The following is a 21,625-nucleotide window of genomic DNA, read 5'->3' on the forward strand; positions in this document are numbered from 1 at the left end:
AGCCATGGTACTGAGGACTGCTGGGGCAAGTCACAACTCCCTGCTCAGTGGTGTGCCTATAAATGAGTAATCTCTGCCTCAGTGCGCCCAGAGCTGCATGCCCAGATTCATTGAGCCATGATTTCCTCTGCTCCAGGGTAACTGTTTTAGACATTCTTGTCAACGTCAAATCCTTCCCTCCCTTTCAGCAAAGACCATGACTTCCTCCATTTAGAAAATAGAACCTAAATGATCACAGGCTCTCCCTCAACTTCCTGCCATCCTACCTAAAAACTCGTCACGACCACCTCTTCCCTCTTAGCTCCTGTCACAGGGAAAAAGAGCCCTCCTGGTCTGATGACCAAGCCTCCAGAATGCTCTGGATCCCATGCCCCCTGCCTTCTCTCCTCCATATCTTCAGTCAACCATTCAATCTTTCTCTCTGCTCTTCCTTAGCATTTCAATGTAGTCAAGCTTCTTCCATCTTCAAAACATTTTTTAAACCTTCCCTCAGGTGAGCTACCACCTAACTTCTCTCTATTCCTTCACTGCCAAGAAACACTTTCTTTGAAAGCCATCGACTCTTCCTATCTCATCTTCCTCATCTCCCATTGGGCATTGACTCCGTCATTACACTTAATCTATTCCTGCCGGTATCACCAGTGACCTATCACTAACCTGCTTTTTGGTCCTATCTAAACTTGGCTGCAGCATTTGATGTTGTTGGTCTCCTTGAAACGTACTCTTCTCTCAGCCTCTGTGACTCCCCTCTCCCCAGGATTTTAATCTATCACTCTAAAATGCCGGTGTTCCCCACTCTTCTGTCCTGGATTGACACCTCTTTTCACTCACCTTGAGTGGTCTTGTTCTCATGGCTTCTTTGATTATCTTTCAGCTCAATCCCCAAATCTATACTTCTAGAACTTTCTCCTGAACGTAAGATGTTTAGAGCCACTTTCTCCTCAATATTTCCCCTTGGAGGTCCTACAGGCACCTCAGATCTTGGCATGCCCTACTGATGACCTTCCATCCAGACCTGCTCCTTCTCCTGAATTCTTGCCTCAGTGAAAACACACCCGGGTGTCCAGGCCAAAACCTTCAGTCACTGTAGACTTTATTTAAAATTTTGGTATGTTATTCATTTTGGATTTTTTTGCATTAATTTTTATTTTCTAAAACAAATATTGCACTCACATATTATTTTTCTTGATTCCTGATAATTTTTGTGCCCCCTTAAATTTAGTGCCCAAGGTGAGTGCCTCACTTTCCTCACCCTAGTCCTGACCCGGCCCTCCAAGTTTGAGTTAGGTGCTTTCATAGTATGAATTACTCTGTGTGATAGATTTCTGTTTCCTTGTCTGTATTTTGACTAGATGTTCATTCCTTGAGAACAGAGACCATATCCAGATCCCAAGGGTCTAGAACAGGGACTGGCCCACAGTAGGTGCTCATTATACGTTTGCTGGTTACATCATTGAAGAAAGGAATAATTGAGTGGGTGTGGGCACGTGTGAAGGGCTATGCTTACAAAATGGAGAGAGCTGGGCAGATGCCGTCCCCTCCTAAGAACATTCGTTCTCTTGAAATGATCACAGCATTAGACAAGCCACCGTGGACAGAGATGCAGGTGAATGTACTTCACATTTATACCTTCTACAACACGATGAGGTCTCGCTACCTGCCAACAATAAGCCAGTTGCCAAGTCTGCTCCAACTCATGGTAGCCCCATGTTTGTCAGAGTAGAATTGTGTTCCACAGGGTTTTCAATGGCAGATTTTTTAGAAGTAGATCAGCAGGACTTTCTTCCAAGGCATTTCTGGGTGGGCTCAAACCTTCAACTTTTCAGTTAGCACCAAGCACATTAATCATTTTCACTACCCAGGGGCTCCCTGAGCCCTCACTAAGAAACCTTAAATATGAGTCTTGCCCCTGGCAGCAGGATCCAGCTCTCACTTCAGATGGTGATTTTATCCAGGGCTCTGAATGCCTGGCTTCACGGAAGTGGCAATCCTTGCCAGGGCCTTGCATCCAGAGAGAGCATGCTTGGGGACATCCTGGAAGCAGGGAGGCCCTGCTGCTAACTTCCCAGGTCACCATGTCTCCAGGGCCCCCTCTTCCTTTCCTTCAGGTGCTCTGAAGCTCTGGAACCTGGAGCAAAGGGACCATCTCCCTAGGAATGGATGGTCCTGGGAATGTATGGCCTTAGTGTATCCCCTCCCACACCCATCCCTGAGCATGACAGAAGCCAGCTTTGAAAAGGGGTCATATGTGTTTTCTTCATGTGTGTGTGTAGAGGGTGAGGCCAAGGGGGCATATGAGATGAGAGGTGGGAGAACTGATCTATACTTGAGATTCATCAGACCTGACCCCTGTTGCCTTTGGACACACAGACCTCCTCCTCCCCCACCCCCAACACTGGAGGACCCTAGAAATTTGATCTAGATGACACCTACACACAATCCCAGTCATAGAGTGCCTTGTCCTGCCAGCTCTCAGCAGAGGGCTGGAGGTCCTGGTTTTGTAGGTAACACTAATGCATCAAGCAAGAGCCCATACAAGGCAGTGCCTCAGGCTAGTATAGGTAACCCTGATTTCCCAGAAGCCCAACAGATCTGGACTTCTGCATTTGCAGAATCATCCCTATTAGAATCACACACAGCAACTTCTGGGGGTGGCTCCTGACATCCCATGATGGTGTCTATAGAAAAGCAGTGTTTCTTTTGGCCCAAGAACCGTGGGAAGGTATCCAAAAAACTTCCCCAATGACTCCAGCTCCCCTCTCTCCCAAATCACAGGAATCTCACAATTCTCACCTCACCATCTGCCACTTCATTTGTTACATCACATCCTTCCTGCTGTACACCCACCTCCTTGGGAACATAATTCCTCCTTCCCCCCCACCCCCGCCACGTCTTTCTTCTCTTCCCCTCTTCCTCTCCATCTTTCTCTCTTCCCCCTCCTCCCTTCATCTCTCATAGCACTAAGAACAGGCCTGGTGAGCCTTGGCCATCACTTGCTGGATGACCTGTTAGAGGCCAAGGTGAGCACTAATCCTGAGACTCCAGAGAAAACTCCAGGGACTTGGCAAAGCAGCTTCCTTTCCGGAAAGATCCTAACAGACTCCCCATGAGGCAGCCAGCCATTCATGCTCACCTAGTCCAGGCTCCCAGAGCACTTTCTTGGAACCCACTCCATGTCTGACTCACAACTGTTGAATCAAATGAACTTTAAAAACACACTTAATGACTCATTTGTTTCATATCACCTGCTCCCAGTTCAAAATGAATTATAAAATATCTTCATGAAAGTACATCCATGTGAGAAGGCAGTGAATCTGATTCTCAGTTAATTTCTGGTTGGGTGAAAGGTGGGCAGCAGATCAGCTACCTCGTCTTCACCTGCCTTTGCTGCTCAGGAATGGATTGGCTACATTTAAGATGTAGCAAGTGACATTTATAACCTGGATGCAGAGTCAAGTTCAGTAAGGAAGTCTCCAAACTTTGGAACGTATTGCCTCCTGCAACAGGTAACCCACCTTCCCTGAGTGAAAATATCAAAGCATCTAGAGCACTTATGTGAACACAGAGGATCAGACACTTGATACCTGGAAGGCCCAGTTGTCCTAGGATGCTGTGTTTAAACAGGACCTTGCAGGGTTGCTCATGAATCTACTTAACATAATTAACTGTCCCACCTGTGTCACTCTTGGCCACTGACTCATGGCAGAGCTGCAACAGAGCACGCAATGTGGACCTTTAGCTCCTGGAGATGTATCAAGTCGCTTTTCGCTTTTTGTCTCTGTTTTCTTGTCTTTCAGAGATCGAGCAGGGCAGTTGCGGTGACCCTGGTATCCCTGCCTATGGCCGGAGAGAAGGCTCCCGGTTCCGACACGGTGACACACTCAAGTTTGAGTGTCAGCCTGCCTTTGAGCTAGTGGGGCAGAAGGCAATCACGTGCCAAAAGAATAACCAGTGGTCTGCTAAGAAGCCAGGCTGTGTGTGTAAGTGAGCGGGGAGGTGGCTGCTTTCAGGGCCCCACAGAAAGTCAGGGAACCCACTTCCCAGCAAGTCCAGGGGCTTCACTTTGGTTGGTTTCTTTTATTCTTTGGGGCAGTACTGGTTGGGTCCTCATTCCTGGCAGTAATGTACACTGTAGCACTGAGAGTGATTGGTCTTGGCATTCAGGGACCTTCTTCAATGCCTCTTACCCTCCCTGGTGATCCTTGAAAGCAAAGTAGAGGCCACTGGGGCCCACCCAGGGATTTTCTCCTCTTCCTTGATGCCACTGCTGACACCAAGCAATCAAGCCAGGGTGGAAGATACTGCAAGTTTGTAGGATTTGTAAACTCTGTACCAGCATCTGGGTACTACGGAAAATCATTCCCTTGACAGGATATAATGAGTTTCCTAAAATCACTTCCTCTTGGATGAGACTTAGGAAGCAACGGGAGACCAAGTTATCTTTGCATTGTTGATCTTTTGGGGAAGGGATTGGAGTTGAGTACTCTGTTCGAGGGAGACAACAGATAACCTCTCAGATGGTATGACCATACTTTCTGGTGCAAATGGGATCTTAAGTCTTGGGTCACAGTGGGATTGACAAGGGTGAGGGGGCTGTGTGTAGCAAAGGGAAGACCAGGCATGGTCATCATTAGGAAATCAAAGGCTCTAGCTTCTCTGGGCTGTCGCTTCTTATTCTCCCAACCCTCGCCACCCCACCTCCTCCATCTCTTTCAATCTGCTTCTCTCAGGGCCAGCCTAACCCTCTGACCCTTCCTCCACATCGGTGGGCTTCTCTGTGCCTCTGAGTTCTGTACATTAGAGGATGGTGGCCCGTCAGGGCTGGGGGAGGGAGTAGCCTGGGAGACTACACTGGAGCAGCAGTGAGTTTTGTGTATTAGTTGGTGAGTTGGGTCATACCACAGTATTAGACTTTCAAACAAACAAACAAAAAAGACTTTGTTTGGTCTGACAAAGCATTTTCGATGACTTGTGAGTTTGTTTATGCAAAAATTCTTGCAGAGGTTTAAAGAGCAAACCACTCTTAGATACACATTTAACAAATCATCCTTACTGAAAAGAATAAAATTGCATGAGATCTGGAGCCCTAATACTGTTAACCTTGTAGCCCACTGGGAGCCCAGGGGATGGGGAGGGGTGGGAAGCATTAGCAGGGAGCAACTCAGGGCGTGCAGCAACAAAGGGGCTGGGAGTTTAGAGACCAAGCCCAGAGGGCAGTGAGTGAAAGGAGTCAAGCTAGGCAGCGGGCAGGTTGGAGGCAGGGCTTCAGAAGGTAAAGGCATAGACTGGAAATCTCCAGTGTGATGGGGCTTACTCTCTGAAATTCATCCAGACAGAACAAAGCAAGGAGAACTGGCACAGCGCCAGGCCCCTGGGGCAGAGAGCTGATAAGAATGATGTGGGAAGCAGAGCCAGCCAGCCACTTGTTGTTCTTGTTAGCTCCTATCACGTTGGCCCCTGCCTCATGAAGATCCCATGTACAACAGGATCAGACTGTTGTGATCCATAGGGTTTTCACTGACTGATTTTGGAAAGTAGATTGCCAGATCTTCTTCCTAGTCTGTCTTAGTCTGGAAGCGCTACTAAAACTTTGTTCAGCATCATAGCAACACGTGAGCCTCCACTGACAGACAGGTGGTGGCTGTGTATGAGGTACATTGGCCAGGAGTCGAACCTGAGTCTCCCATATGGAAGGTGAGAATTCTACCACTGAACCATTAGGATCAGGATCAAGTTCCCTGCCCCACAAGCCAAGAGACACAGATAGCAGAGTGCTGGGGAAAAGCCTTGGGATTAGAGGTGGTGGGTACCACTTGAGTCCTCCAGGAATTTACTTGAGCCCTGACTCTTAGGAGTAGTTTTGGAAAATGTTTTGAGAATCTTCACTAAGGGCAGAAGACCTTGAAGTGCTGCTCAGCAGGCTCCCGGATTCCAGGAGCAAAGCCAACAGCCACGGCGAGCTGGGCACTAATGGCAAGCAGCTGAGTGGGCGAGGGAACGTAGCAGCCCCAGCAAGTATGGATTGGTGCTCTCTGTGGTTTAAAACAAGGAAGTGGAGCCTGAGTCTGAAGATGAGGACTGTGAGCCAGGTACTCTGGGGGACCGTCATGGTATTTCTTCTTCTTGGCGATTATGAGATGTAGGGGGATGGCATCACCAAGGCACTCCGATCACTCAGGTGTGTCTGGACATTTGGGTGTAACACAAGTCTCAAGGATGCTGGCTTCAGCAGAGGAGGCAAGAGAGCCAACTGGCCCACTGCCTTTGTACCACATAGCAAGGTCGATTTGCATTTCATGAAGGCGAGGGGCCACCATCTGTCAGCTCTCTACTGGGTGTCCAGCCCCTAAGCCGACGCTTCCTAGACTTTGTTCTCAGGGCGCTTACAGTCTAACAAGTGGTGAAAAGGAAGAGATGATGGTAAGAAAAGCCTGATGCGCTGAAATAACTTTGGATTCGAATTCTGGAGCCCTGATTTTTAATCCTACTTCACCACTTGACTGTGGCCAGGCCATCTCCTTTCTCTGGATTTCAGTTTACTGATCTACCGAATAGGGTAGCACTCCATTCTGGCTCCAAACTTCTATGCTTCTATGTTCATATTTATAGAAAAAGGTAACTGTGACATGAACAAATAAAAAAAACTAGTTGCCGTTGAGTCAAGTTCGACTCATAGTGAACTTGTGTGTCAGAGAAGAATTGTGCTCCATGAGGTTTTCAGTGGCTTATTTTTCAAAAGTAGATCACCAGGCTTTTCTTCTGAGGCACCTCTGGGTGGACTCAAACCCCAACCTTTTGGTTAGCAGCTGAGCATGTTAGCCCTTTGCACCACCCAGGGACTCCAGCACATGAACAGTCCCAACAGTTTCCACCACAAATGCTTGGAAACCACTTTGTGAAGCAGATCATTACAGAGCAGGTCATACTTTGATTTAGGGATATTAAACTTTGATGTTCTTCTCCTGACTCTAGATCAAATATCATGGTGTGTAATCAATAGCAAAGGCTCAGCATCTATAAACGTCTATAAAAATGTAAAATAGTGAAGTTAGTCTCTATGTTTTATGAAGTGTTCATGTTCATAAATGTACATACAAAATCACCTCTAGCAAAAGGCAGCATAACTTGTTGTTAGACATCATTGTTAGGTACTGTCGAGTCAGCTCCAACTCATGGTGACCTCATGTATAACAGAACGAAACTTTACCCACTCCTGTGCTGTCCTCACAGTCGTTGCTATGTTTGAGCCCATTGTTGCAGCCACTGTGTCAATCCACACCACACATTAATCACAATAAATATTAATACAATATTTAGCAAACAAAAATGTTCTGTCCTTCTTAGAATATATAAGGGACTTGGGGAAATTATTTCGGTGGTTCAAATCTCTTTGAACAATTATCCGAAGACGTGCAAAGTAGTACATTCTTCTTTCCTGACACGTTTTCTTCTAAACAGCTCCTTACCAGGCAACTGCCCTGCCGAGACTCCACAAATACACCCTCTTTCCTGTTCCACAACATTTTCTGTCGCAAGCGAAGACTTCAGAATCATTTCATTGGCTTTTGAGCTACCCTCACAGTGGTTGATGCTCAACAGATGATCTTTTTCATCTAGGTTTTCAAGAAGGTGATGTTTCTCACGACAAAAAGCATTTTTAAAGAAAAGATGGAACCATTTTGTTTCCTCTTACTCTCTCGTAGCCCTTGGTTAATTCACATCTCCAGGAACCACTGCTCAAATCAGTTGAAAATAGTACCACATTCCATCCATTCAGCAGTTTCATTGAGTGTCTACCACGTGCCAGATGCCATGCGTTGGATTCAGAGCTATTCTCTCTGCCTGTGAAATTTGCTTAACCTGGCTGTCCTGGTGAGAAAGCTTTGGCCAGGTTGCATGTATTCTTCACGCTCCCAGAAGCTCTGCGCATTTTACTCCCTTCTTTACAAAAGAATAGGGAGCCTTTCTCATACAACCATGTCCAGTTTTCCTTTACAAGAGATACAGTGGGAAAGAAGATACAAATAACTCTGGTGAAGTTTTGCACAATACTCGATGCTTTGTTGACAGGCGAGCAGAATGCTTCACACTTCATAAGGAAGCCAGGAAACCAATTATCAGTCCATTAGCAGCCACTTTCAAAAGAAGTTTCAAAACAACCTTTACCAGAGATTTGCCAAGACTGCACAAATATGCTCTTTCCTTCGCCATTTTGTAAACCGCCACGGGAAGGTGTGAACCCTAATTGCTCAGCTCCTAATGTATATGGCATATGTGTGAAATGTGAAGGTAGGACCTACTGAGATCTATATAATGTAAGTTCCAAATCTGCAGAATCTTGAGAGATCCAGGGAGGGAGAAGGGGGTGCTCAAAGAAAATATCTCAGAGGATACAGGGCTCGAGGTGGTCCTTGAAGCTTTGGAAAGTGAAGGAGGGTGTTCCACACAGGAATACTAAGGGAAATGGTCCTCTTCTAGTACCCTCCTGCCTCCTCTCCCTGCTCTGCACACACACACACACACACAAACACAGAGCTTCTGAACAAAGGAGTGGGTTGGGTCATAGGGTCATCAGGAAGCTGGTCTCTCCCAAGTACCATTACTCTAGGTCAGAGTTTCTGAACCTTGGCACTACTGACGTTTTGGATCAGATAATTCTTGGTTGTGTGGGACTGTCTTGTGCCTTGTAGGATGTTTAGCAGCATCCCTGACCTCTACCCACTAGATGCCAGTAGCAACCCAGGGGAGGGAGTGTGACAACCAAAAATGTCTCCAGACATTGCCAAATGTCCCCTTGGGGCAAAATCACCCCAGGTTGAGAAGCACTGGTCTAGGATAACCTGAAGAAAAAAGAAAAACCATTGCCATCAAGTCCATTCTGACTCATAGCGACCCTATAGGACAGAGTAGAACTGCCCCATCGGGTTACTAAGGCTGTAAATCTTTACGGAAGCAGATTGCCACACCTTTCTCCCATGGAGCAGCTGGTGGGTTTGAACCGCTGACCTTTTGGTTAGCAGCCGAGCACTTAACCACTGCGCCACTAGGGCTCCTTCCCTAGGATAACCTAGTCTTGTCAGATGCCAAATATGATGAAATCTTTGGATTTGTATTTTAAGTGGGGCTGTGATTAAAGTCTATAGAATCATAACAGGGAGAAATCATGGAGTAGGAAGCAATCCCAATATTAATTGTTTTATCTCATTGGGAAGAGATGAATCTTCCCCCAACAACTTTATAAGAATTGGCCTTTATTCTCTTCATTTTACAAATAAAAATGAAGTTCAAGGAGAGTAGGTAACTAGCTTGAAGGTTATAGAACTGTTAATGGCAGAATATCAATTTGAACCCAGGTTCCTACTCCAAGTCCTACACTCTCTGCATTGCACCAGATTTCTAGAATTCAAGGATTCATCTGCAGTAGCAAGCACAAGGAATTCTTAGAAAAAAATGCTAGGCCAGAGTACAGAAGCAAACCATTGGCTGAGTTACACCCACAAAGTAACAAGAGTTGAGAGGAGTTAAACAAATTCATGGAGGATAGATCCATGACCCTCACTGGAACTCTACCAGTGTTGAAGCCTTTTCCTAATCTTTACTTTTTCTCCTTTCTTCCATTTATCCATCCATCTTTCACTTACTGAGCACCTACTGTGTACAAAGTAAATGCGTGAAAGGACATGTGTGTTTCTGGTTGGACACAAAATCCTAAATTGGAGGACCCCTGGGAATGATCCTGCCAAAGTTGAAGGGGGTGATCTCTTAAGAGTCATGACCTACATAATATGCTATGACTGTTTCAAGAAGTATCTGGAGTTCGAGGGCCAATACTCAACGTAGGTCTTTGGTGTGTTCTAGTATTTGAAAAGTTTTTAAACAAACAAAATACACTTAATCTCACTACATTAAACCAAAACTGATTTCAAATTTGGTTATTCTACATTGATTCTTTTTTTTTTTTCAGCAGATTTTTTTTTCTTTTCGTTGTTGTGCTTTAAGTGAAAGTTTACAATTCAAGTTAGTCTCTTAGATGAAAATTTGTACATACATTGTTTTGTGACCCTACTTGCTCTCCCTTACTGTGACAGCACAGTCTTCTTTTCCATCCTGGATTTCCCCTGTCCATTCAACCAGCTCCTGACTCTCTCTGCCTTCTCATCTCACCGCCGGACGTGAGCTGCTCATATAATCTCATGTAGCTACTTGAGCTAAGAAGCACACCCTTCACAAGTATTATTTTATGTCCCATAGTCCAGTCTAATCTTTGTCTGAGGAGTTGGCCTTGGGAATGGTTCTACATTGATTCTTACGGAGCCCTGGTGGCACAACAATTAAGTGCATGGCCGCTAACTGGAAGATTGGCGTTCACACCTACTCAGAGTCTCCGAGGCAGAAGGACCTAGCAATCTGCTCCCATAAACATTACAGCCTAGAAAACCCTATGGGGCAGTTCTTCTCTGTCACATGGAGTCGCTCTGAGTCGAAATTGGTGCAACACACTTAACAACAACAACATATTGGCTCTTATTCATGTGCACACATACTTGAATCAAAATGAACATACCATTTTGCACTGTTTTAAAGTTCACATTGTGTTATGTATTTTAACATGTTGCTACATGTCTTTCATAGTTGTAGCACTTAACATCTACAGAATACTCTGTCTTGTGAATGGACCATTGCTTACTAATTATGTTTAAATTTTTTTGTGTAAGACTGTAATGAACATCTTCATGCATATGGATTTTTTCCTTCTGTTGATTTATTTCCTTAGGACAAATTTCCAGGAGTGAGGTTATTGGTCCAGGGTATGAACATTTTTATAAAATCTTGATTCCTACTTTTTTATTGTTCCTCCAAATGTTGTATGGTTCATAATGCCAGTAGCAAAAACTGTAAGAGTAAGATTCATAAAATACATTGCCTTCCCATCTAGAAATGTGGCACACCTCTCTTTTTGTTCATCTACTTTTATTTTTTCATGTAGGTCACATACATCACTTAGAACCTTTATTAGCTTCATCAAACCTCCTCAAGTATTTGGTGGTCTTTTAAAAATTGCTAATTTAATAGGTTTAAGTTGTATATATCCCTACAGCACACGCTGTTGACTACTGCAAAGTGCCAGATGTTATGGCAGTGGTGTTGTTAGCTGCTGTTGAGTTGGCCCCTGACTTATGGTGACCCCGTGCACAATGGAACAAAACACTGCCCGATACTACACCATTCCCATGATCAGTTGCAGATCTGACTGTTGTGATCCATAGGGTTTTCACTGGCTGATTACCAGAAGTAGATAGCTAGGTCTTTCTTTCTAGTCCCTATTAGTCTAGAAGCTCTGCTGAAACCTGTTCAGCTTCATAACAACACGTAAGCCTCCACTGGCTGACAGGTGGTGGCAGCGCATGAGGTGCATTGGCCAGGAATTGAACCTGGGCCTCCCGCATGGAAGGCGAGAATTCTACCACTGAACTACCATTGTCCCCACGGATGTTATGATAAGTGCTTTGAATCCAAAGATGAATTGGACATAGTCCTTGATCTCCACAAGCTCTCTCTAATGTGGAGGTAGACATGATGATGTAAATGACAGTGATACCTTGAGATTTAAAATGTAGTTCTTCAATTAGGAAGTATTGGTGATACAGATACATTTAGGATCCGCTCTATCAAGGTTCATTCTCCATTCAGCATATATTTATTGAGCATCTACAATGTGGCAGGCACCATAGTAGTTGTCGAACAGGAGAACAACAGTTCCTCATCTCATAGAGTGTAGACTTGAGGTCTTTTCCGTTAAATAGTTGGGCCTGAAAGATGGGAGGACAAAGTTGGGGCCTTACTGGAAAAGGAGACATCTAAGTGGCAGTATTGGCTTCTGCTCTACCAAGTAAAATGTCCATGGGAGTAGGAAGGCCTGAAAGACAGAAGCCATAGGGTTTGGGCCTCTGTAACAGAGGGTTGTTCAGTGGCTACGCTTCTACTCATGCACACACACGTGCACACTGCCAGTTTGGGCATTTGGGTTTGTGGTGGTTCCTAACAGGGTGGGCTGCTGCCACATGGATGTGAGTGAAAGAAGAGAGATGGGGCTCATGGAGTAGGGTTTGGAGAGAGACTGCTACATACCCACTGGCCAGAGGCATGTCTCTGCTGTGGACGAGAGATATTAGAGTGGTGCCAGAGGGATGTCGGGATTCCCATGCCAGAACGCTGGACAAGGACTTCCGTGCTGGCCTTTCTCAGCCAGACTGGATCCAGCCCTGTGTGGCAGTGATGGGGAGCATTTGCTATTTGCAGTCATTGCCCAGTAACTCTCTGTAACAACACGTGACTCCTAAAAACCAAAAAACTAAACCCATTGCCAGCGAGTTGATTCCAACTCATGGTGAACCCACGTGTTACAGAGTAGAACTGAGCTCCATAGGCTTGTCTGGGCTGTCATCTTTACGGAAATAGATCACTAGGCTTTGTTTTTGCGGCGCTACTGGGTGGGTTCAAAGCTCCAGGCTTTAGGTTAGTACCAAAGCAAAAACCAAACTTGTTGCCATTGAGTTGATGCTGACTCGTGGCAACTCTGTGTTAGAGTAGAACTGCTCCATAGGGTTTTCTTGGCTATAATCTTTATGGAAGCAGATCGTTAGGCCTTTCCTCCATGGTACCACTGGGTCAAGTCAAACTGCCAACCTTTAGGTTAGTAGTTAAGTGCAAAAGGTTTGTACCACCCAGGGACCTGTGTGGCTACTAGGGTGTTGGTATTTTCCTTTTCAATTTGAAGCAGCTCCTTCTATATTGTGGATAGAAACTTTTTGTGGTATTTGATATGCATATTTCCCCAATCTCTTGTTTTCTTTTCGTTTGGCTATTTTGCATGGTACAGTTGTTTTGCATTTTTATCTCGACAAATCTCTCAATATTTGTGATTTCTTTTTAAAGCTGACAAAGTTATCATTCTGCCACAGATCTGAGAAGCAGTTTGTTCTATTTTTGGTTATTTGTCAGTAATTTGATTTTTTTTAATGTAATTCATTAATCCATCTGAAGTTTATTTAGATGAATATGTAATATTGTCCAAACTATTATGTAGTTTTCCAACACAATTTATTAAGTAATTTGGTTCCTTTTTGATCTGAGGGAGATGAATTGTTTTATCACATGCCAAATCCTCACATGTAGTTAAGTCTGTTTCTTGAGTCACCACTTTGTTCTGCTGCTCTATTTTCTATCCTGCACTAGTATCGAATAATTTTAATTGTTGTTTTATTATATGCTCTAATATCTGGCAGGGCTGGAAACTACTCCTTCCTCCCTTAATTGTTTTCTCTTTCAGAATATTCATTGTTATTCTCATCTGGTTGTTGTTCAAGATTAATTTTAGAATCATTTTGTCAGAGTGAAAAAAAAAAAATCCTATTGGGATTTTGCATCTGTGCTCCTGTTAAACTGTAAATTAACTTGAGGAAAATAGGCATTTTTATAATACACAGCCCTCCCATCCAGAAACATGGCATGTCTTCCTTTTTGTTTGCCTACTTTCATTTTTCTAAATATAACAGCTTTGTGGTTTTCTTCTTATAGGTCACGTATTTCTCTTGTTGCCTTTATTTTTAAATAGACAGGTACTTTTTTTCACTTCCCCTCCTACTTCAACCTCTATGCCCCGTGCACAGGTGAAACGTGTCCATGTTTTCTCTGCTCTCTGTGGCTGAAACTTAGCATTCCCTGTAAACATATATTCCCAGATTTCTCAAGATGAGTGCAATTTCAAACATTCTTTCCTTTGGCCCAAAAAGTATGATCGTGCTATCTATAGTCCTTGGAAATTGCCTTTTTCAATTGTTAGATGCCAGAATTGGGATCTGCTGAGGTTTGAAAGCGTCACACTCAGTGTAGGGGATAATGTTTCTTGAAACTGCATGTGATCAGGGACAGGGGCTGTGTTGAGGGCGGTGTGAGCTTCCTGTGCTTGATGTAACGTTCTTCTTATTCCTCTAGGCTTCCTTAAATGTCCCGTTGACCTGCAGGTGGCCCCAGGAGAGGATTAGCAGAGAGTCAGGGGATTGCTTTGGTCCAAATTGGTATTTCAGGCCAATTCCCAGAAACTGAAAACCAGTATGTGCACTTCCAGGACCCCCTTCCTCTGTTAGCCAGTCCTTAAGGACCTGGAGACTAAAGACCTGTAGTCTTGCTTTGCTGCTGATGTGCAGAGCTGGGGGTGGCCTGCTCTTCCGAAGGACTTTCAGTTATCCAAAGGGGTCGTTTCCTTGGGTGGAAAGTCTGTGGTGGTGGCCAGAGTTGGGGAGGGTCTCTGTCTGCTCCTGCACTGCAGAATCTGCACTACAGTCAGAACTGGGAAATGTGTGGGACCTCCGAAGGCCAGAGCTGGGCCTGGATGAAGGAAGGGCCTACAAAGAAGGCCCCTAGATTTCCTACCAGGATGTCCAAGGAAGTAACATCAACACTTGTCCTTCCACGCCAACGTGGGTCGCATATATCACTTGTTACCTTTGTTTTTAAATAGGCAGATGCCCTATGCGGGAAGAGGCCTCTAAATTGAATAAGGTCCTTACCCAGGAGAATAGGGTCTACCCGAAAAGTGTTTTCATGCCCCAGCTGGAGGCTGCAGTTCAGAGAGGGCTTTGCTATACTCTCAGCAGGGACAGAGAGGAAACCAAGAACCAGAGCAGAAGGTCTGTCCCTAGACTTGGGCACATGTGGTAGGAAGCGGTGGAAGGATGGAAGTGTTCTGTAACTCAGTGGGCTTATGGGTGTGTAGGGCTCCCCACAAGCCCACCAGGAACTAGACGTGTAAACACACTCACACCACACCCACTGGTTTGTGGGGATGGGGCATTCCATTGTACTGTCTGGCTTAGCTGGGCTTGACTCAGCTTCTAGCTATAAGAACTTAGCCCACGGAATAAGATCTCAAGTGTACCTGGCAGGGTCTGGTCAGGCAAAGGCTGACAGTACCCAAAGCTAGTATCTTTGGAGGCCTTACCCCATCTAAAATGGACCCAAATCCAGCTGATTATTAGAATCACTCACAGACCTTTAAAAATACAGAATCTTGGCCTCATCCCCAGAATTTCTGATTTACTAAGTCTGGGATGAGACCCATTAATAGGAGTTCTAAAATCTTCCTAAATGATTTAGATGCTAGGCCAGATCTGTGAGTGGTTAAAGCGCTCGGCTCTAACTCAAAGGTCAGTGGTTTGAACCCACCAGCTGTTCCACGGGAAAAAGATGTGGCAATCTGCTTCCTTAAAGATTTCAGCCTTGGAAACCTATGGGCCAGTCCTACTCTGTCCTGTAGAGTCACTATGAGTCGGAATTGACTTGATGGCACACAACAACAATCTGGAGCACCTACTAAAAGGGTTCATCTTCCAGTACTATATCAGACAGCATTGTGTTGTAATCCATAGAGTTTTCATTCGCTAATATTCAGAAATAGATTGTCAGGCCTTTCTTCTTGATCTGAGTCTGGAAGCACTGCTGAAACTTGTCCACTGTAGGTGCCCCTTCTAGTATTTTAAATAGTGGTGTCATATCTTCCAGGATCAGAGCAACACAAAAGCCACCACAGCACAACAAACTGATAGACGGGAGGCGGGACATCATGGTTGATAAAGTAGAGGGCCAACAAAAATTAGGGAAACCCTCAGTGAGATAGATTGGGGACTATCTCAACAATGAACTCAAACAATGGACTCAAACATACCAACAATCATGAAAATGCACAGGACCTGGCAACATTTTATATATATATATATATATATATATATATAGTCGTCTTATATGTATAAGGTTGCCATGAGTCAGAGTCAACTTGATGGCAACTAACAATAACTGAAAGGGCACTCAGTCATTTATTGGGCTCCTACTATGTGCCAATTGCTTGGAAAGACTTTTGTGTCATTCCTGAAGGATTTTGTCCCCTGACAAGATGACAGCCCCATAAGGCATGGGGCTGTGATGCTTCTGGCTGATATGTTGTGAACATGTGTTGTTCCTATGAGGCTGCCTAGGCTGAGGCTGCCATAACTCAGTTATTGTGATGATGAGGTCTCCTGGGGTCCATGAAATGTTGACCTCCCTGTTGATGTCCCAGTGAGAAATGGGATGCATGGTCCAGTATTCTGACATTACAACTTGATGTCAGGGCAGCCTGCCTTTCATTTAATTTGAATGAAGCAAAATGTGGAGGAGGCAATTATGCTAGGCAACAGGGATATTCTCACATATTCTTGGTCTCCAAGAGCTCACAGTCTAGTGGGTGAGATATGCACATACTTTTGATATAAAAGTCTCTGAATTATTGCAATAATTGATATGCTCACAAAGTGCCACCAGCATGTAGAGGAAGAAAAACTCATTCCAATTGTCAGATTCTCAGAAGACATCTTGGAGGATCATAGCACAGACAAAATTCCAGATCAATTCAACCAGAAATCTCCCCAAAACCAAACCAAGCTGAAAATATAGCTTAGTTCAGGGCCTAGTCCAAAGACCATATTTCTATAGCTAAGAGCCCTGATCCTAGGTACATTGGGACCACAGCTACATAGTAGAATGGAGACTGGAAAAACTGACCAAGCTTTAGGAATTGATCTGAGCGGGGGCACTTGTATTGTCCTCGTTGGTGTCCAAAGGCAAGCATGGTGCAGCCAAGCATATGTTCTGAAGAGTCTATCCAGGCAGGCAACAGTGTGGTGGTTCCAGTTGACTTGATCATTCAAGCAAGATCTTCCCTAGGGTCTATGGTTACAGGGAGCAGGACCTGGCAAGAACTGGGCAGGTGCCAGGGCCCCAAGACAAACAGGATGGGGTTCAGGTATTCAGCTCTCTAATCCCAGGGAGCACTACCATGTAAGTTAGGGGTTTGGAGGCTGGAGTCCAGGCCTAAGGAAATGACAGACATGGTTACCCAGGTGTTGTGTTCAGGGCTCATCTTTAATGTAATAGTTCCTGGGTAAGTTGACAGTAAGAGTTTTGGACTGGAGTTGTTGATGTATTTCCTGGTTGTCTGAAGATCTGACAGTGGCCAAAGGGCTTTGGTAAGGCAGATACCAAGACTTTACTCTTCTCAGGCCTCAAGACATCCCAACTAGAGGGGCCAGGGGAGAAGAGCCCCCTCTCCCCTCTCTATTAATGTACCCCTCATCCTTTCTTCCCACCAACTTGGTAGTGACTACAGAGTCAAGTTCCTGGTTAAAGGACAGGTTGAGCTTTCTGTTCTCCAAGGGTCTAGTGATAGGCTCCAAACCAGACAAAGCCTCTTAGCATCTACTTGTCTGGGTGACTTACTAGTTGCGTCTGAATTCTCATGGTTGCTCTCACCTTCCTCTCTTTACCAACAGATCTGGAGCCTGTGGGCACCACCAGTAGGGCCTGTTACGGAGTGTAGGATCTCTGCAGATCTAGGGGGAGCTCCTTGGAGGATCCCTAGCTGGGGGTGCCCACAGTGCACAGGGCTCTGTCTCTAACCTAATCCTGGGCTGTAACCTCTGCTTGCAGAGTGAACGGGATACCTCTGCCATTCTTACTTTAGCTTTCACTTTTAGGATGAGAGCCAATTGGTTCTTTCTTCTCTGTAAAATGTTCAAGATACATGCCTGCTAGGTACGTTCCCACGGCCTCTCCGCAGACTATGCCTTCTCCATGTGGTCTGAAATGTCCAACAGAAGCTGTTGAGGCAGACTCAGAGTTTCACCAGTCAGGGTCTCTTTTCACACTTGCTCAGAAACTGCGGCTTGAAGTTCTACTAGTAACCCTCCCTCATCTTTGGGTAGCAAATTTGTCATCTCCCTTGGAGATGAATACCTGGTTATCAGCCCTGGGCATCATGGGTGTCCTCAGGCTTGCCGTTCTCAGGGAGGGCACTTCTCTCACCTTTCCTAGGGCATGGTTTCCAGGAGAGCCTTGAGTTTCCTCTCATGGACTATAGGCCCTTCCTTTAGTCCTTATGTACAAAAGCAGTCTTCTGGGGGGGCCTCAGTGGACTTGGGTTCAGCGGCAGAGCCGCTGTCCTTGAGCTACCAGATTAATTTCTCATCTTGCTCTGAGAGGCTCCCTCAAGGCTCCCTCATGGTATTGAAGGTAGCTCTGTCAGGTAACTATAGACTCCTCTGGATCACTTGGCTTCCCGTGGAGGGAAAGCCAAACAGACCTCCTTATTATCGTGAAGAACAGCCACCAAGCATTCTTTTCAAGTCTTTAATGAGTGGTGGTCTGAGATATGACTGGGCTTGGAGTGGCGGGGACCATGGCTGCTTCTAGATTCCCTGTGAAGATGCTCTGCTAAAACAGATGGTGGAGCTCTCTGACAGAATTCAGGGACTTAGGAGAAGAGGACAGGCTCCGAGGACTTCAAAGACCCGGTGATCTGGACCTACTCTCCCAGGAGCACCTTTTGGGCTGTTGGTGATGATGTGTTGAATTCCTCTGATCTTTTTAGTTGTTGTTGTTGAGAATATACACAGCAAAACATACACCAATTCAACAGTTTCTACATGTGTCAGCCATTTAGTAACATTGATTACACTCTTAGAGTTGTGCAACCATTCTTACCCGCCTTTTCTGAGTTGTTCCTCCCCATTAACGTAAATTCACTGTTAAAGTTCCTATCTAATCTTTCAAGTTGCTGCTATTAATTTGATCCCATATAGATAGTTCTTGAAAGAGCATAATGTTCAAGGCAGACTTTTTTTTTTACCAGTTAAGCTAAACTATTGTTTAGTTTTAAGAAGACTTTAGGGGGTATTTTTGGTTTAAGGTTTAAAAATTATCTCAGGGCGATAGTTTCAGGGGTTCGTCCAACCTTCATGGATCAGGAACTTTGGAGTCCATGAAAATTTGAAATTCTGTTCTGCATTTTCTCCCTTTTGGTAAGGATTCTGTCATAGAATCTTTGATCAAAATGTTCGGTAATGGTAGCCAGGCACCATCCAGTTCTTCTGATCTCCTGGCAAAGGAGGCAGTTGCTTATGGAGGCAATTAGCCACACATTCCATATCATCCTCTTATTTCTGACTCTCCTTCTTCCTCTGTTGCTCCAGGCAAATAGAGACCAATTGTTGTGCCTTAGATGGTCGCTTGCAAGCTTTTAAGACCCTAGACACTACGCAACAAACTAGGAGGCAGAACAGAAACACTAAACATATTATTAGACCAAGTAATTGTGGTGTCCCATGAAATCATGACCCTATACCTTCAAACCAAGGAACCAAATCCTGTGAGGTTTTTGGTTGTACATAATCAGCCTCAGCAGCTACTCTTTTGTTTATTTATTTTGTCATTGTTGTAAACATATCTATCACACAACTTTTGCCAATTCAACTTTTTACAGGTATACAACTTATTAACAGCAATTACAGTAATCGGCTGTGCAAGCCTACCCAATCAATGTGATATTTCCATCACGGTTAAACCCCTCCTTCCCCATCCCTCCTGCCCCTAGTAACCACTAATAAACTTTGTTCTCTATACATTTGCCTTTTCTTATCTTTTTATATAAGTGAGGTTATACAGTGTTTGTCCTTTTGTGATTGACTGATTTCACGCAGCATAATGTCTTCCAGATCCATCCATATTGTAGCATTTTATCAAGACGTCATTTCTTCTACCAGCTGAGTAGTATCCCATTGTATGTATGTACCACATTTTATTTATCCACTCATCTGCTGATGGGCATTTAGGTTGTTTACACCTTTTGGCTATTGTGAGTAGTGCTGTAATGAACATTGGTGTACAAGTCTGTGTTTGAGTCCCTGCTTTCAAGTCTTTTGGGTACCTAGGAGTGGAATTGCTGGGTCATATGGTAGTTCTATTTTTAGTTTTTTTGAGGAACCACGACACCATTTTCCACAACAGCTGTACCATCTTGCATCCCACCAGCAATAGGTAAGGATTCTGATTTCCCCACATCTTCAAAGACATTTGTTATTTTCTGTTTTTTGGTTTATTTTTTTAATCTTAGCCATCCTAGTGGGAGTGAAATGGTATCTCATTGTGGTTTTGATTTGCGTCTTTCTAATGGGTGATGTCACTGAGCATCTTTTCATGCGTTTGGTAGCCGTTTGAATGTCCTCTTTGGTGAAATGTCTATTCAAGTCTTTTGTTCATTTTATGATTAGGGTATTTGTCTTTTTGTTGTTAAGTTGTCAAAGCTTTATATATACTTTGGTTATGAGATTCTTGTCAGATAAATGGTTTCTGCAAGTACTCTGCTAGTCAGTAGCTTGTCTTTTCACTTTTTTGGTAAAGTCTTTTGATGAACAAAAGTTTAATTTTTATGAGGTCCCATTTATTTATGCTGTCTTTTGCTATTTGTGCTTTTGTTATTATATTAGAAAATCCACTGTTAAAAGCTAGGCCTAACAGCATTGCCCCTGCTTTTTCTTCTAATAATTTTATGGTTTTAGTTTTCACATTTAGGTCCTTAATCCATTTTAAATTTATTTTTGTGTGTGGTGTGAGTATGAATCCTGTTTCATTTTTCTGCATACGGAAATCCAATTTTCCCAGCACCATTTATTGAAGAGATTCATTTTTCCCCATCAAATAAACTTTGCACCCTTGTCAAAATTCAGTTAACCATTGATGTGTGGGTTTATTTCTGGACTTTCAGTTCTGTTCCTTTGGTCTGTGTGTCTATTGTTACATCAGTACCGGGCTGTTTTGATTATCGTGGCTGTTTAGCGTGTTTTAAAATCAGGAAGTGAGAGCCTCCTACTTTGTCCTTCTCTTTCAACATTGCTTTAGCTATTCATAACCTCTTGCCATTCTATATAAAGTTGAGAATTAGTTTTTCTATTTCTGTAAAGAAAGCTGTTGGAGTTTTGATTGAGATTACATTGAATCTATAGATCGCTTTGAGTAGTATTGACATCTTAACAATATTTAGTCTTCCAATCTATGAACGTGGAATATCTTTCCATTTATTTAAGTCTTCTTTAATCTTTTTCAGCAGTGTTATATAGTTTTCATTGTACAATCCCTACACATCCCAGGTTAGATTTATTTCTCGGTATTTTATTTACTCAGATGCTATTATGAATGGAATTGTTTCCCTGATTTCCCTGTCAGATTTCTCATTGCTGCTATATAGAAAACCAACTGACTTTTGTTTGTTGACCTTGTACCCTGCAACTTTTCTAAATTCCTCTATTAGATCTAGAAGGTTTCTTGTGGCCTCTTTGGGATTTTCTGTATACAGGATCTTACCATATTCTATAATGAATAGAGATAATTTTACTTCTTCTTTTCCAATCTGGATACATTTCATTTCTTTTTCTTGTGTTATTGCTCTGGCTAGGACTTCTAATACAATATTAATAGAAGTGGTGAGAGCGGGAACCCTTGTTTTGTTCCTAGTTTTAAGCAGATTTCTCCATGAAGTATAATGCTGACTGTTGGCTTTTCCTTTTTTTTTTTAATTGTTGTAATTAAATGAAGTTTACATTTCAAATTAGTCTCCCATACAGAATTATTTTTTTACATACATTGTTATGAGACCCCAACCGCTCACCCCATTTTGCAACAGCACACTCCTCCCCTCCACCCCTGATTCCCCATGAACATTCAACCAGCTCCTAACTCTCTCTGCCTTCCCATCTCACCT

At 43.9% G+C, this 21,625-nt stretch overlaps 1 protein-coding gene and 1 non-coding gene across 2 annotated transcripts in view; one reads left to right on the forward strand and one right to left on the reverse strand.

Moving 5' to 3' along the window:
* The window catches only part of CSMD2 (CUB and Sushi multiple domains 2), a 752,464-nt gene that overhangs the window by 442,614 nt on the left and 288,225 nt on the right, over positions 1–21,625 (forward strand). The window contains exon 18 of the mRNA XM_012554226.1: positions 3,798–3,980. Coding sequence (XP_012409680.1) covers positions 3,798–3,980 — 183 coding nt within the window. The remainder of the gene's footprint in view (positions 1–3,797; positions 3,981–21,625) is intronic.
* TRNAG-UCC (transfer RNA glycine (anticodon UCC)) lies at positions 11,412–11,482 on the reverse strand. The gene has a single exon. It is a non-coding gene; the product is annotated as a tRNA-Gly (tRNA).

Source organism: Trichechus manatus, unplaced genomic scaffold, assembly GCF_000243295.1.
Source record: "Trichechus manatus latirostris isolate Lorelei unplaced genomic scaffold, TriManLat1.0 scaffold00015, whole genome shotgun sequence".
NCBI classification, from domain to species: Eukaryota; Metazoa; Chordata; class Mammalia; order Sirenia; family Trichechidae; genus Trichechus; species Trichechus manatus.